This window comes from Eptatretus burgeri, chromosome 5 (genome assembly GCF_056783735.1).
Source record: "Eptatretus burgeri isolate ZD-2024b chromosome 5, Ebu_testis_v1, whole genome shotgun sequence".
In the NCBI taxonomy this organism is placed as follows: Eukaryota; Metazoa; Chordata; class Myxini; order Myxiniformes; family Myxinidae; genus Eptatretus; species Eptatretus burgeri.
The window spans coordinates 71813975-71828522 of record NC_140965.1 but is presented as its reverse complement, the minus strand read 5'-3'; the positions used below and the strand labels follow the sequence as shown (position 1 = coordinate 71828522).

The 14548-nt window shown below is 40.5% G+C and overlaps 1 protein-coding gene across 2 annotated transcripts in view; it reads right to left on the bottom strand.

Annotated features, from left to right (window-relative positions):
• Positions 1 to 6684, bottom strand: part of LOC147026674 (calcium-activated chloride channel regulator 3A-1-like) — an 85952-nt gene extending 79268 nt beyond the window's left edge. Inside the window, exon 1 of one of the 2 annotated variants that reach the window (XM_085882365.1) lies at positions 6359 to 6684. In XM_085882365.1, coding sequence (XP_085738491.1) covers positions 6359 to 6514 — 156 coding nt within the window. In that variant the 5' untranslated portion in view covers positions 6515 to 6684. Of the gene's footprint in view, positions 1 to 5682; positions 5831 to 6358 lie in introns of those variants that run through there. The other variant, XM_085882366.1, reaches the window with a different exon arrangement.
• Between the last annotated feature and the right edge of the window lie 7864 nt (positions 6685 to 14548).

The following is a 14548-nucleotide window of genomic DNA, read 5'->3' as shown; positions in this document are numbered from 1 at the left end:
AGTAAGGTGTTTTGAACTATAAGCAGTAGGTATGTTTTTGTTTCATGCACATAACCCGGGTTATTATTATTATTTTCAGCAGCAATTGAGGCAGCTGTCAGTTGCTTAAACACCGCCTTACTAAAGGTATGTGTTAGAAGAACGTGTTGCATGCCTGGAACAAGGTCACCCGTAAGGTGGGTAGCTTACTCTGATCGTACAGTTATAATCCATCATGTATTAATGTTGTTCAGTTGAAGTCATTATAAGTGAACCGACCCGTTGTACTTTCTCCACGATAGACTCTCATTTGATTACCAAACCTCTGAAAGCAAGTTCAGAGTACCAAACATTTTAATACCATTTTTAAAAGTTACGAAATTGTGAAGAAGAAAGAACTTGCATGTTAGTACATGCGAATCCTCACTGGTGGATTGCAAGTAAACTGCACTGCCAGCTTACATTCCTTCTGCAAGAATGCCTGCTCAAACATGCCCCACGAGAAGGAAAGGCCACATACAGTAGCCTGTAAAAAGTATTCACACCCTCCCAATAATGTCACATTTAGATGAATTACAAATTATGCAGAAACAATTTTTCCAACTGAACTTTTTTATCCATAACTAAAGAGATCAAACTAAACACTATTATAGTTAAAGGAAGTTACATGTCAGGAATTCCTTTCAAGCAACATGTAGAAATCAAAACTCACTGGTTGTAAAAGTATTCAGCCCCAGAGGTCAGTACTTGGTGGAAGTACCTTTTTCAGCAATGACTGCTCTGAGTCTTTTTGGGTAGGTTTCTACCAGTTTTGCACAGTGAGATGGTGAAATTTTTGCCCATCCTTCACGTGAAAATTGCAAAATTGAAAATTTTCATTAAGGATTCTCCTGTACTTTGCACCCTCCATTGTCCCTTCTATCCTGACAAGCTTGTCAATCCCTGCTGATGAAAAGCCCTTGCTTTAATTACTGCATTGATTTAATTGCTTATTGTGTTCCTATCCCGACTGCATTTATTAAATCCCAATCATTTTAACACTTTATTGCTTTGCATTTGAGCCACTTATTCATCCCTCCTGCGTCGTTATCCTACGCCTGAAGCGGAAAAGTTTTGGTTCACTCTGTCTGTTTGACAGCCATCAGTCAGAATCCTTGTTCTTCATTGTACGGCCTGCGAATCACTGGCGTCCCCTGGTGGCCTAAAGTGCGGCTGCTGACGAGCGGCCAATAATACACAAATGTGAAAACAGCCCATATCATAATGCGCCATAAATGCTATCAGTTTCATAAATATTCAGAAATCATACATTTTCAAAAACTTTCATAAATGCCATACAGAATAGCTTCAAATGAGTGTTCCCATGCAAAGCATAAAAGTAACATAACTACATCAGGATATGGTTGCAGTCTACAAAGAATTATGCTTGCAGCCCAGTTAACCACAATGAAGAGGAGTATGTGGAGGCAAGGCCTAAAAGCAGCCATGACGGAGTCCTACCGGCGGTGTTATGTTTTGAATACTGTATGATATGAATTGGAACACAAACCAGCAGTTTTAGCAGTTCTTTGGTCCTGAATTTGGCACATTGTATGGAATCTCATGTCGGGCATGTTGTTGCCCTCTCCACCATCATCGAGGCTGGTTTCCAGAGAAAACAAAATATGGCAACTGCCTTGTTGGACCTGTCGTCAGCCTATGACCAGCCTGGCACCAAGGGCTCCTCAAAGTCTTGAAAGTCTTCCTCTGTCAGAAGACAGAATACTGTCGGTATTCCTCGGGGACTAAAAGATCTACGTTAGCGTCAATGGCAAAGTGAGCCGTGTTTGAACACTAAACAATAGCTTCCCTCAAGGATCTGTTCTTACTCTCACCCTCTTCAACCTCTATGATAAGCGACCTGCCAATGCCGACCTCCTTCAAACTCACCTATGCTGATGACATCACACTCATAGTACAAGGATCTGACCTAAAATATGTAGGGAACCAACTCACCCGAGACCTGGGCATACTGTAGGAGTATTTACACAAATGGAAGCTCCCCCCAAACCCCAACAAAACAGCCATCTGCACCCACCATCTTCACAATCACACAGCAAATGCAGAGATAGAAGTGACATTCTGTGGGATGAAAGTTGAAAATGTCTGCAATCCCAAATAACTTGGGGTTACATTTGACCGGACCCTGACCTTCAAAGAACACCTGCAAAGATGTAAGGAGAAGGTCAGGCCACGGGTAAACCTCATCCAGAAACTGGCCGGAACATAGTGGGGAGCCAGCGTTAACACCTTACGTATGGCAACTCTTACCCTCATATACTCGACGACAGAGTATTACACACCAGTCTGGTCGGCGAGTACCCATATGAAGACCATCGGCGTTCAGTTAAATGCCACGATGAGAATAGTGTCTGGAACCCTCAAGCTAACAAAGGCTGCATGGCTTCCTAACTTCTGCAACATTGCTCCGCCAGCCATGCGGAAAGATGTGCTATTATCTGGATACTTAGCCACATTTTGGTCACCGAAATTCCAACCCAGCTCCTCTCTGAACATCTGTGTTTCTGCCTTAAGTCCTGAAAACCACCATGGAACCACGCTGAGCTCCTTATCGGAGCCTATCAAAGCAAAGCCGACTTGTGGAGGGCCAGCTGGGAGGCTGCCACAGCTCCGAATAAACATATTGTACATGACCAACCATTGCTTCATCCGGTTTCACTCTCCCACGTAGGCAATGGAGAGCCTTCAACAGGCTCTACACTGGACAGGGCCTTTGCGGTAGTACCCTCCACTGAGGCCGGACACACTCTGTGACTGTGGAGGAGTTCACATGATGGAACATATCATGTCACACTGTCCCTTGTGGAAGTTATCGGGAGGACTTTTAGCTCTCCACCAACTCACCCCTGAGGCAGCCACATGGCTGCAGAACCTAGACATTAAACTTTAGTGCGATCCATATTGGCCAGATGCAAGAAGAAGAAGACATTTGACACCATCTCGACCAATGAAATTTGCTGCTTGCACTTTCAGTGTTGGGGAATGTTGAGATTTACACAAAATTGCAGCTCGTAGGAAATATTGATTGTGGTGGGAAACGCAAAGCAAGGGTTGAAAAGACCCTTCCCATGCCTTTTTTTCTCGACTGTATGTGGTAAGGTGTTCTGTGAACTCTCTAGTTCAATTATTATTGAGTAGAGAATGGTTGGGAGCTGAAGTATGGATGGGTGAATGTATACTTGTGTCATGATTGTGATGTTTTTGAGAGTCCCATCAAAAGGTGAACCTCCCAACACTATTTTCCCCACGGCACCACCTCACCCCAAAACCGTCAAAACAAACAATTTTTTGATCTATTAATAATAATAAACGACCGAAATCCAGGATCGCTGCTCACCTCCACTCATTCATCCCTCTTTTTTTTCCCCGCCTGTGTAACCAACTTCCACATTGACATCCCCTTCGATCTCATTCTTCCCTCCAGGTCTTCAAGACAGCTGTTCACCACCATCTCAGATCATCGCAAATCCAAAACCATCATCTTTTCTACCATTGCTAATGCCACCTCAATCCCTCCTTCTTTCAAATTTCCAGTATTTATCCCCCGCCGCGTGGCGGAAGGGGGATATTGTTGTCACCCAGGTCGTCCGGCTGTCCGTCAACATTTATAGCTGTGAGTGCGATAACTCATAAACTGTTCGCCATATCGATTTGACATTTGGGTCACACATGTACCACCTGAAAAGGAAGAACCCTATTGATTTTGGGCGTGGCCGGATCCAAGATGGCCGACTGGGGCGGCCATCTTGAAAAATGTTTTTTGGAATAAATGGAAAACCGCTTATCTGATTTAAATTATTTTTGGTTACTACGTTCCTCACCCCTGGGGAATTTTCGAGATGACCAAATGGTGTCTTGTTTCCAATTCACCTCCCTCATTATCTGGAATATGTTTGACCTTTTTCATTCAATGGCGGGGGATTCCCCATCTCTGATGGTATATTTCCTCGTTGGAGTTTCCTTCTACATCCATCTTGTCCACCCCATGCATCCTCTACTGCCCCCAATTCCTCCCCACACCCGTTGTTTGTCCAAGTCAATCTCTATCTTGGCTTTCAACTCTGCTGTTGGTGTTTCCCGCCTCCTTCTACAGTTCCTTTTGCGTCCTGTTTTGCTTGTTTTGCGTCTCGTTTTTCTCTGTTAAGTTCTGATCCAGTCAGTGTCCGAGCACTTCCATGAGGCTTGACGATGCATACAAAAACAATAACAATGGGAACGAGCAATCAAAGATTGCATACCCTCACCCAGATTTGTTTTGTGTGCTTTTAACTTTTATGTTTTATAGTACGTAATTTACAGACTTACTCGCTTTCCAGTTGTACATACTTTACAGAGGTATTCACATACTTTATAAACCATATGTTAAAGATGGACTTGCATTCCAATTGCACATACAATATGGAGGTACCAGTTGAAAAAAAGGAGAACATGTACTGCTGGCTACCACAAGGTGGTGTTTATGGCCTATGTCAGCACATTCTGTGTGGACAAACAAACCAAGCAAACAACCCAACAAATAGACAAACGGACCCGAATGCAATACCTTCTCCTTTGTTGAGGGTAATAATAATTATATATCTTTGTATATATATATATATATATATATATATATATATATATATATATATATATATATATATATATATATATATATATATATATATATGTATATATATGTATATATGTATATATATGTATATGTATATGTATATGTATATGTATATATATATATATATATATATATATATATATATATGTATATGTATATATATATATATATATATATATATATATATATATATATATATATATATATATATATATATATATATGTATATATATATATATATATGTATATATATATATGTATATATATATATATGTATATGTATATATATATATGTATATATATATACATATATATATATATATATATATATATGTATATGTATATATATATATATATATATATATATATGTATATATATATATATATATATATATATATATATATATATATATATATATATATATATATATATATATATATATATATATATATATATATATATATATATATATATATATATATATATATATATATATATATATATATATATATATATATATATATATTGAGGGTGGTGGGATTGGGATCCTCGGGACCCGAGTTTAACTCCGTGGTGTTAAATTAATACCAGGTGGGGTTGACTCAGCCTGTCATCTTCTGATGTTGACAAAATGAGTACCAACTTGCTGGGATGATTTAGCCATTCGAGTATCCTGTGTTTTTGGCGACCCATCCAGGATAGTCCCCAATAGCCCAGGAGACTGCTTTGGCAGCAGCAACGCTCTGTGCTGATTATGGTCGCAATGGATATATATATATATATATATATATATATATATATATATATATATATATATATATATATATATATATATATATATATATATATATATATATATATATATATATATATATATATATATATATATATATATATATATATATATAAATGCCCTTGTGATGCTTGTGTTTGATCCACAGTTCTCATCCTCTCTCCTCCACTTCTCGCATTCCCTCGCCGAGTGAATTTAAAATGAAATAACATGGTGAGATATAGCCGAATGTGTGTTTACCTGCCTTGGCGGGGTAATGCTGAGAGCGGCCATCCGAGTCTCGAAGGTCGGCTGTTCAAACCACGTCGAGTCGAACCACGGCCCTTCTCGAGGATATACCCCCTTTGCATGTCACTCCCTCCATCCAGCGAGCACCCTCATGTGGGATTTTCCCAGTTGGCACGGACGCAGCAATAATAGCTAGACCAGGCTTTGGTCGGCTAGTCTCATATGTTCGTCATAGGTTCCAAATGTAAGGGAACATTTTATCATGGCCTCCTAAGGCAAAGTTCCTTGTGTCTCATAACCTCGGTGCGTGCGCACTGACCGCATCATCGGAATTGACGCCCGGACTTGTTGCACGTGCAGGTGATGTCACGTGCGCACCGTCGGGCATCCGGCGGGTCCTGAGGTACCCATAAGGGGGGACCCGGTTCCATAACAATATCGAAAATTCTTCGATTTTTTTTTTTTTACAAAGAAAGCCCTGGATTTGAGAACCCATCTCACAACAGCAGGTTTGTTGTCCCATTAGATTTTTGAAGCAAATTGCGTGTTTAATGAGAACAGTCTTGAGACAAGCTTGAAGAAACGAACCATGAGAAAGACAGTGTAGAGTGCACTGTACACGGCAAAACTATCCTGCAGCAAGTGGAGAACGACTTGCAATAAGTGTGAACGTACGACGAGTTCTTACCTTGATTTTCGTCATCAACTCTTCACTCTCCTCGACGTCCTCATGGATCCCGATGACGAGTCCTTCATAACCATTGGATTTCAACGTCACTCGTGCAAGGCTTGCCGAAATGTTCAAACAGACCAAGCAGCACACGAGGAGCGCTGTGAGGCACATGGTGATCCCTTGTCGAGCTAATACCCGTTTGATTTGTCCCTCCACCCAGCGAGCAGCACTCTTGACGTGGGATTTCCCCGTGCGGATGGAAACTGTTTTGGCTTCAGTCGTTTTATGGCTGAAAAAAACGGAACTGAAAATGATTGAAGGTTGCAACTCCTGCTCGGGTTGGATTTCTCAACAGCTGTCCGCAAGGCAATGAGAGAACATGACCAAGAAAGCTGTTCTTACGAGTGGTACGAGTGCGAGTACCAAGAAAGCTGGTACGAGTGCGAGTACCAGCCTGACCCCGGGTGGATGTTTAACACTGCTGAGAGCGGTCGTGCCTCATAAATCGTGCCCGGGAGGCTTTTACTTACGACAGCAAATATCGCATGTGTGTTCTGGATTCAATCGAAAGTTATCTTCATTGGGCAACGCTCCGATAAACCGTTGGTGTACTGTCAAACCACGGCGTTCATAAATGTACAAATGGTGCAAGTGTTGATTTTTTTTACAAACATCGTTTAATTGTGTGTTTCACATCTTCTTCTGGACGATACTCGGTTTATTTGAAAATGATGTGTTTGGCGCGTTCCCCTGCGAAGCGAGATTTCATTGGCCCATCGACTTGACTTCATCGTGAGAGATTCTGATGATCTTGAAAGCCTTGGGTTCCATGGCGTCAAGCTGAGCAAGATGTGAGGCAGGGGAGCCAGCCCAGAGGGGAGAGCAGTACTCCATCAAGCTGTGGATGAAAACCTCGTAGGTGGATAGGAGCTCAAGTGTGTGTGTGTGTGTGTGTGTGTGTGTGTGTGTGTGTGTGTGTGTGTGTGTGTGTGTGTGTGTGTGTGTGTGTGTGTGTGTGTGTGTGTGTGTGTGTGTGTGGGCAGTGTTGGTGTGTGGGGGGGGTGTTTATATAAAAAAAAAATATATATATATATATATATATATATATATATATATATATATATATATATATATATATATATATATATATATATATATATATATATATATATTGGGTCGCCGAAATAGGTGACCCTTATTGTCAGTAATTATGTCTGTTTTTTGGATGTTTCTTACTTACGAAATCTAAAGATTTCGTAAGTATATTGATGCCTTCCCTTTCTGTTTGTTTGTTTGTTACTTACGAAATCTAAAGATTTAAGATAAAGAAATCTAAAGATCATCAATATACTTACGAAATCTAAAGATTTCGTGAGTATATTGATGCCTTCCGTTTCTGTTTGTTTGTTTGTTTGTAGGCACGATAACTCGAGAAGGGAAGAAGCTACCAATGTCAAATTACACCAGGTGATTCAGGAGGGTGATGGCTAGTGCTGATTAGATTTTGGTCAAAATCGGTCAAAGGTCAAGGTCACAGTGAGGTCAAATATTCGATTTTTGATGGTTTGGTACAGATAACTCGAGAAGGGAAGAAGCTACCAATGTCAAATTACACCAGGTGATTCAGGAGGGTGATGGCTAGTGCTGATTAGATTTTGGTCAAAATCGCTTAAAGGTCAAGGTCACAGTGAGGTCAAATATTCGATTTTTGATGGTTTGGTACAGATAACTCGAGAACGGAAGAAGCTACCAATGTCAAATTACACCAGGTGATTCAGGAGGGTGATGGCTAGTGCTGATTAGATTTTGGTCAAAATCGGTCAAAGGTCAAGGTCACAGTGAGGTCAAATATTCGATTTTTGATGGTTTGGTACAGATAACTCGAGAAGGGAAGAAGCTACCAATGTCAAATTACACCACGTGATTCAGGAGGGTGATGGCTAGTGCTGATTAGATTTTGGTCAAAATCGGTCAATGGTCAAGGTCACAGTGACGTCAAACATTCGATTTTTGATGGTTTGGAACAGAATCATCGTAGAAACTTCTGGTTTGCGTCGCTACCTTCTCTCGAGAAAGCTTTTATTAGAGAAGGTCAGAGGTCAAGTTGACGATTTTGTAAGTACCAGTCTATGACTGCTTGTTACTTATGAAATCTAAAGATTTCGTAAGTATATTGATGCCTTCCGTTTCTGTTTGTTTGTTAGTTTGTTTTGTTTGTTTGTTAGTTTTTTTTGTTTGTTTGTTTGTTTGTTTGTAGGCACGATAACTCGAGAATGGAAGAAGCAACCAATGTCAAATTACATCATGTGATTCAGGAGGGTGATGGCTCGTGCTGATTAGATTTTGGTCAAAATCGGTCAAAGCTCAAGGTCACAGCAAGGTCAAATATTCGATTTTTGATGGTTTGGTACAGATAACTCGAGAACGGAAGAAGCTTCCCATGTCAAATTACACCACGTGATTCAGGAGAGTGATGGCTAGTGCTGATTAGATTTTGGTCAAAATCGGTCAAAGGTCAAGGTCACAGTGAGGTCAAATATACAAAAAATGATAACTCGAGAATGGAAGAAGCTCCCAACGTCAAATTACACCACGTGATTCAGGAGAGTGATGGCTAGTGCTGATTAGATTTTGGTCAAAATCGGTGAAAGGTCAAGGTCACAGTGAGGTCAAACATCCAAAACATTCGATTTTTGATGGTTTGGTACAGAATCATCGTAGAAACTTCTAGTTTGCGTCGCTACCTTCTCGAGAGACAGCTTTTATTAGACAAGGTCAGAGGTCAAGTTGACGATTTCGTAAGTACCAGTCTATGACTGCTTGTTTGTTTGTTTGTTTGTCGGCACGATAACTTGAGAACGGAAGAAGCTTCCAATGTCAAATTACACCACGTGATTCAGAAGGGTGATGGCTAGTGCTGATTAGATTTTGGTCAAAATCAGTCAAAGGTCAAGGTCACAGTGAGGTCAAATATCCGATTTTTGATGGTTTGGTACAGATAACTCGAGAATGGAAGAAGCTACCAATGTCAAATTACACCACGTTATTCAGGAGGGTGATGGCTAGTGGTGATTATATTTTGGTCAAAATCGGTCAAAGGTCAAGGTCACAGTGAGGTCAAACATCCAAAAAATGATAACTCGAGAACGGAAGAAGCTTCCAATGTCAAATTCCTCCACGTGATTCAGGAGGGTGGTGGCTCGCGCTGATTAGATTTTGGTCAAAATCGGTCAAAGGTCAAGGTCACAGTGAGGTCAAACATCCAAAACATGATAACTCGAGAACGGAAGAAGCAACCAATGTCAAATTACACCACCTGATTCAGGAGGCTAATGACTAGCGCTGTTTATATTTTGGTCTAAATCGGTCAAAGGTCAAGGTCACAGTGAGGTCAAACATTCGATTTTTGATGGTTTTTTACAGAATCATCGTAGAAACTTCTGGTTTGCCTCGCTACCTTCTCTAGAGACAGGTTTTATTCGACAAGGTCAGAGGTCAAGTTGACGATTTCGTAAGTACCAGTCTCTGACTGCTTGTTTGTGTGTTTGTTTGTGTGTTTGTTACTTACGTAATCTAAAGATTTCGTAAGTATATTGATGACTTCCGTTTCTGTTTGTTTGTTTGTTTGTTTGTATGTTTGTTTGTTTGTTTGTAGGCACGATAACTCGAGAACGGAAGAAGCTTCCAATGTCAAATTACACCACGTGATTCAGGAGGGTGATGGCAAGTGCTGATTAGATTTTGGTCAAAATGGGTCAAAGGTCAAGGTCACACTGAGGTCAAATATTCGATTTTTGATGGTTTGGTACAGATAACTCGAGAACGGAAGAAGCTTCCAATGTCAAATGACAGCACGTGATTCAGGAGGGTGGTGGCAAGTGCTGATTATATGTTGGTCAAAATCGGTCAAAGGTCAAGGTCACAGTGAGGTCAAACATCCAAAACATTCGATTTTTGATGGTTTGGTACAGAATCATCGTAGAAACTTCTAGTTTGCGTCGCTCCCTTCTCTAGAGACAGCTTTTATTAGACAAGGTCAGAGGTCAAGTTGACGATTTCGTAAGTATGAGTCTATGACTGCTTGTTTGTTTGTTTGTTTGTTTGTTTGTAGGCACAATAACTCGAGAACAGAAGAAGCTACCAATGTCAAATTAGACCACGTGATTCATGAGGGTGATGGCTAGCGCTGATTAGATTTTGGTCAAAATCTGTCAAAGGTCAAGGTCACAGTGAGGTCAAACATAAAATAAAAAACCAATGTCACCCGCAGGGTGACCCGTATCTTTCCAAAAGGTGACCACGTGTGACTTCTTTAAGGTCACACTGAGGTGAACAGAGCTTCTATCCACCAGGAGCGACTCCTTGAGGAATATCTGCCTACGAGAGATTCCGATGAGAATCGTTCTACAGAGTAACCCTGAAAAATATGCTTTTGCCTCATAACGTCACCAAATGACGTCATAATGTCTCAAGCTTGACATATCTAGAAAGCACTCATCGAGGTGTTCAATTTGAGGTACTACACGATATGGTTCCTAAAACTTGAAAATTTGACCTTGGAGTCAAATATGTTTGACCTTAGGTGCTAACCATGAAGGTCAAGGCCAATCGCCACCAAAGATTAATGAGCTGAGCGCCAGACCATGAACTATATTCCCATGAAGTTTGAAGACGATCCGATCAAATTTACTCAAAAAATAAGGGTTTCGTCGACTCCCCTGATTTGCGACAGTGACCTTGACCTTTGACCTTGACCTTCAAAATTTTATGCGCTGAAAGGGACCTCTATAGGCCTCTGATATGCGAAGTTACAAAAATTTCCAATGACAACTGTGCTCTGCAGAGTGATTTATACGTGATTACAGACCAAAAAAAAACAAACAAAAAAAAAACAAACAAACATAACCTTGATATGAAGGTCAAGGCCAATCGCCACCAAACATTAATGAGCTGAGCGCCAGACCATGAACTCTTTTCCCATGAAGGTTGAAGACGATCTGATCAAAATTACTCAAAAAATAAGGGTTTCGTCAACTCCCCTGATTTGCGCCAAAGTGACCTTGACCTTTGACCTTGACCTTCAAAATTTTGTGCACTGAAAGGGACCTCTATAGGCCTCTGATATGCGAAGTTACAAAAATTTCCAATGATAACTGTGCTCTGCAGAATTTTTTATACGTGATTACAGACAAACAAACAAACAATAACAAACAAACAAAAAAAACAAAACATACAAGCTGACTAACATATCTTGCAAAAACTTCGTTTTGGCAAGATAACAAACATACAAACAAACAGAAACGGAAGTCATCAATATACTTACGAAATCTTTAGATTTCGTAAGTAACAAACAAGCAGTCATAGACTGGTACTTACGAAATCGTCAACTTGACCCGTGACCTTGTCGAATAAAAGCTGTCTCTCGAGAAGGTAGCGAAGCAAACTAGAAGTTTCTACGATGATTCTGTACCAAACCATCAAAAATCGAATGTTTTGGATGTTTGACCTCACCGTGACCTTGACCTTTGACCGATTTTGACCAAAATCGAATCAGTGAAAGCCACCACCCTCCTGAATCACGTGGTGTAATTTGACATTGGTAGCTTCTTCCGTTCTCGAGTTATCATTTTTTGGATGTTTGACCTCACTGTGACCTTGACCTTTGACCGATTTTGACCAAAATATAATCCTCACCAGCCATCACCCTCCTGAATCCCGTGTTGTAATTTGACATTGGTAGCTTCTTTCGTTCTCGAGTTATCTGTACCAAACCATCAAAAATCGGATATTTGACCTCACAGTGACCTTGACCTTTCACCGATTTCGACCAAAATCTAATCAGCACTTGCCATCACCCTCCTGAATCACGTGGTGTAATTTGACATTGGTAGCTTCTTCCGTTCTCGAGTTATCGTGCTTACAAACAAACAAAAAACCAATGTCACCTGCAGGGTGACCCGTATCTTGCCAAAAGGTGACCACGTGTGACTTCTTTAAGGTCACACTGAGGTGAACAGAGCTGCAATCCACCAGGAGCGACTCCTTGAGGAATATCTGCCTACGAGAGATTCCGATGAGAATCGTTCTACAGAGTAACCATGAAAAATATGCTTTTTCCTCGTAACGTCACCAAATGACGTCATAATGTCTCAAGCTTGACATATCTAGAAAGCACTCATCGAGCTGTTCAATTTGAGGTACTACACGATATGGTTCCTAAAACTTGAAAATTTTGCCTTGGGGTCAAATATGTTTGACCGTAGGTGCTAACCATGAAGGCCAAGGCCAATTGCCACCAAAAATTAATCAGCTGAGCGCCAGATCATGAACTATATTCCCATGAAGTTTGAAGACGATCCGATCAAAATTACTCAAAAAATAAGGGTTTCGTCGACTCCCTTGATTTGCGACAAAGTGACCTTGACCTTTGACCTTGACCTTCAAAATTTTATGCGCTGAAAGGGACCTCTATAGGCCTCTGATATGCGAAGTTACAAAAATTTCCAATGATAACTGTGCTCTGCAGAATTTTTTATACGTGATAATAGACAAACAAACAAAAAAAAAATAAAACATACAAGCTGACTAACATATCTTGTAAAACTTCGTTTTGGCAAGATAAAAATATATATTTCAGGTCTTGGTATGTACAACAATAAAATCATGGGTGAGTTTGTACTTTTGCAATGGCCACGAACTCCCCCCAAGAGCATACACTTGAATACTTTACCCGCAGCGCCCCCTACAATTATGGTATGCGCGAAAATTGAAGGCCCCCGAGCGACCAGGTGAGTGCATCGATACGAAGGAAACTTTGCAGGTTCATAGGACTCAATGTGTACTACAAATTTGCCTCAGGACATATTTACCGATTTCGCTTTGGTCAGGGGTCAAAGGTCAATTAGTTCAAAAATCGATAACATGCGAGAGCTGGAGGTGCCTTCGCGCGAAATGCTACTCCTCCGAGGGTTATGGTCGGATGGTCAGCAAAATTCACACTAATCATCTGGAATACATTGTGTACAAACGATCGAGCCGGATTTTCGATTTAAATCTTTGTTCACCCACAGCACCCCCTCAAACTTTAGGGATTTCCGATTTCAAACCGCATTTTCGGTACTTTTCATTCAAATGGATACCGAGTAGTTATCAGTAGATGGAACTGAATGAGATTTGATGTGCATAATCTTGAGGTGATTCCCTATCCGCCATATGACATCCATTTTGCTCAATATCTTATAGTTTCCATGCTCGGTGACCCATCGCCACCTTCCGGCTTGTGTGTGTATATATATATATATATATATATATATATATATATATATATATATATATATATATATATATATATATATATATATATATATATATATATATATATATATATATATATATATATATATATATATATACAGTGGGGAGAACAAGTATTTGATACACTGCCGATTTTGCAGGTTTTCCCCTTACAAAGCACGTAGAGGTCTGTAGTTTTTATCATAGGTACACTTCAACTGTGAAAGACGGAATCTAAAACAAAAATCCTGAAAATCACATTGTATGATTTTTAAATAATTAATTTGCATTTTATTGTATGAAATAAGTATTTGATACATCAGAAAAACAGAACTTAATATTTGGTACAGAAACCTTTGTTTGCAATTACAGAAATCAGACGTTTCCTGTCGTTGTTAACCAGGTTTGCACAGACTGCAGCAGGGATTTTGGCCCTCTCCTCCCTACAGATCTTCTCCAGATCCTTCAGGTTTTGGGGCTGTCGCTGGGCAACACAGACTATCAGCTCCCTCCAAAGATTTTCTATTGGGTTCAGGTCTGGAGACTGGCTAGGCCACTCCAGGACCTTGAGATGCTTCTTACGGAGCCACTCCTTAGTTGCCCTGGCTGTGTGTTTCGGGTCGTTGTCATCCTGGAAGACCCAGCCACGCCCCATCTTCAATGCTCTTGTTGAGGGAAGGAGGTTGTTGGCCAAGATCTCACGATACATGGCCCCATCCATCTTCCCCTCAATACGGTAGAGTCGCCCTGTCCCCTTTGCAGAAAAGCATCCCCAAAGAATGATGTTTCCACCTCCATGCTTCATGGTTGGGATGGTGTTCTTGGGGTTGTCCTCATCCTTCTTCTTCCTTCAAACACGGCGAGTGGAGTTTAAACCAAAAAGCTCTATTTTGGTCTCATCAGACCACATGA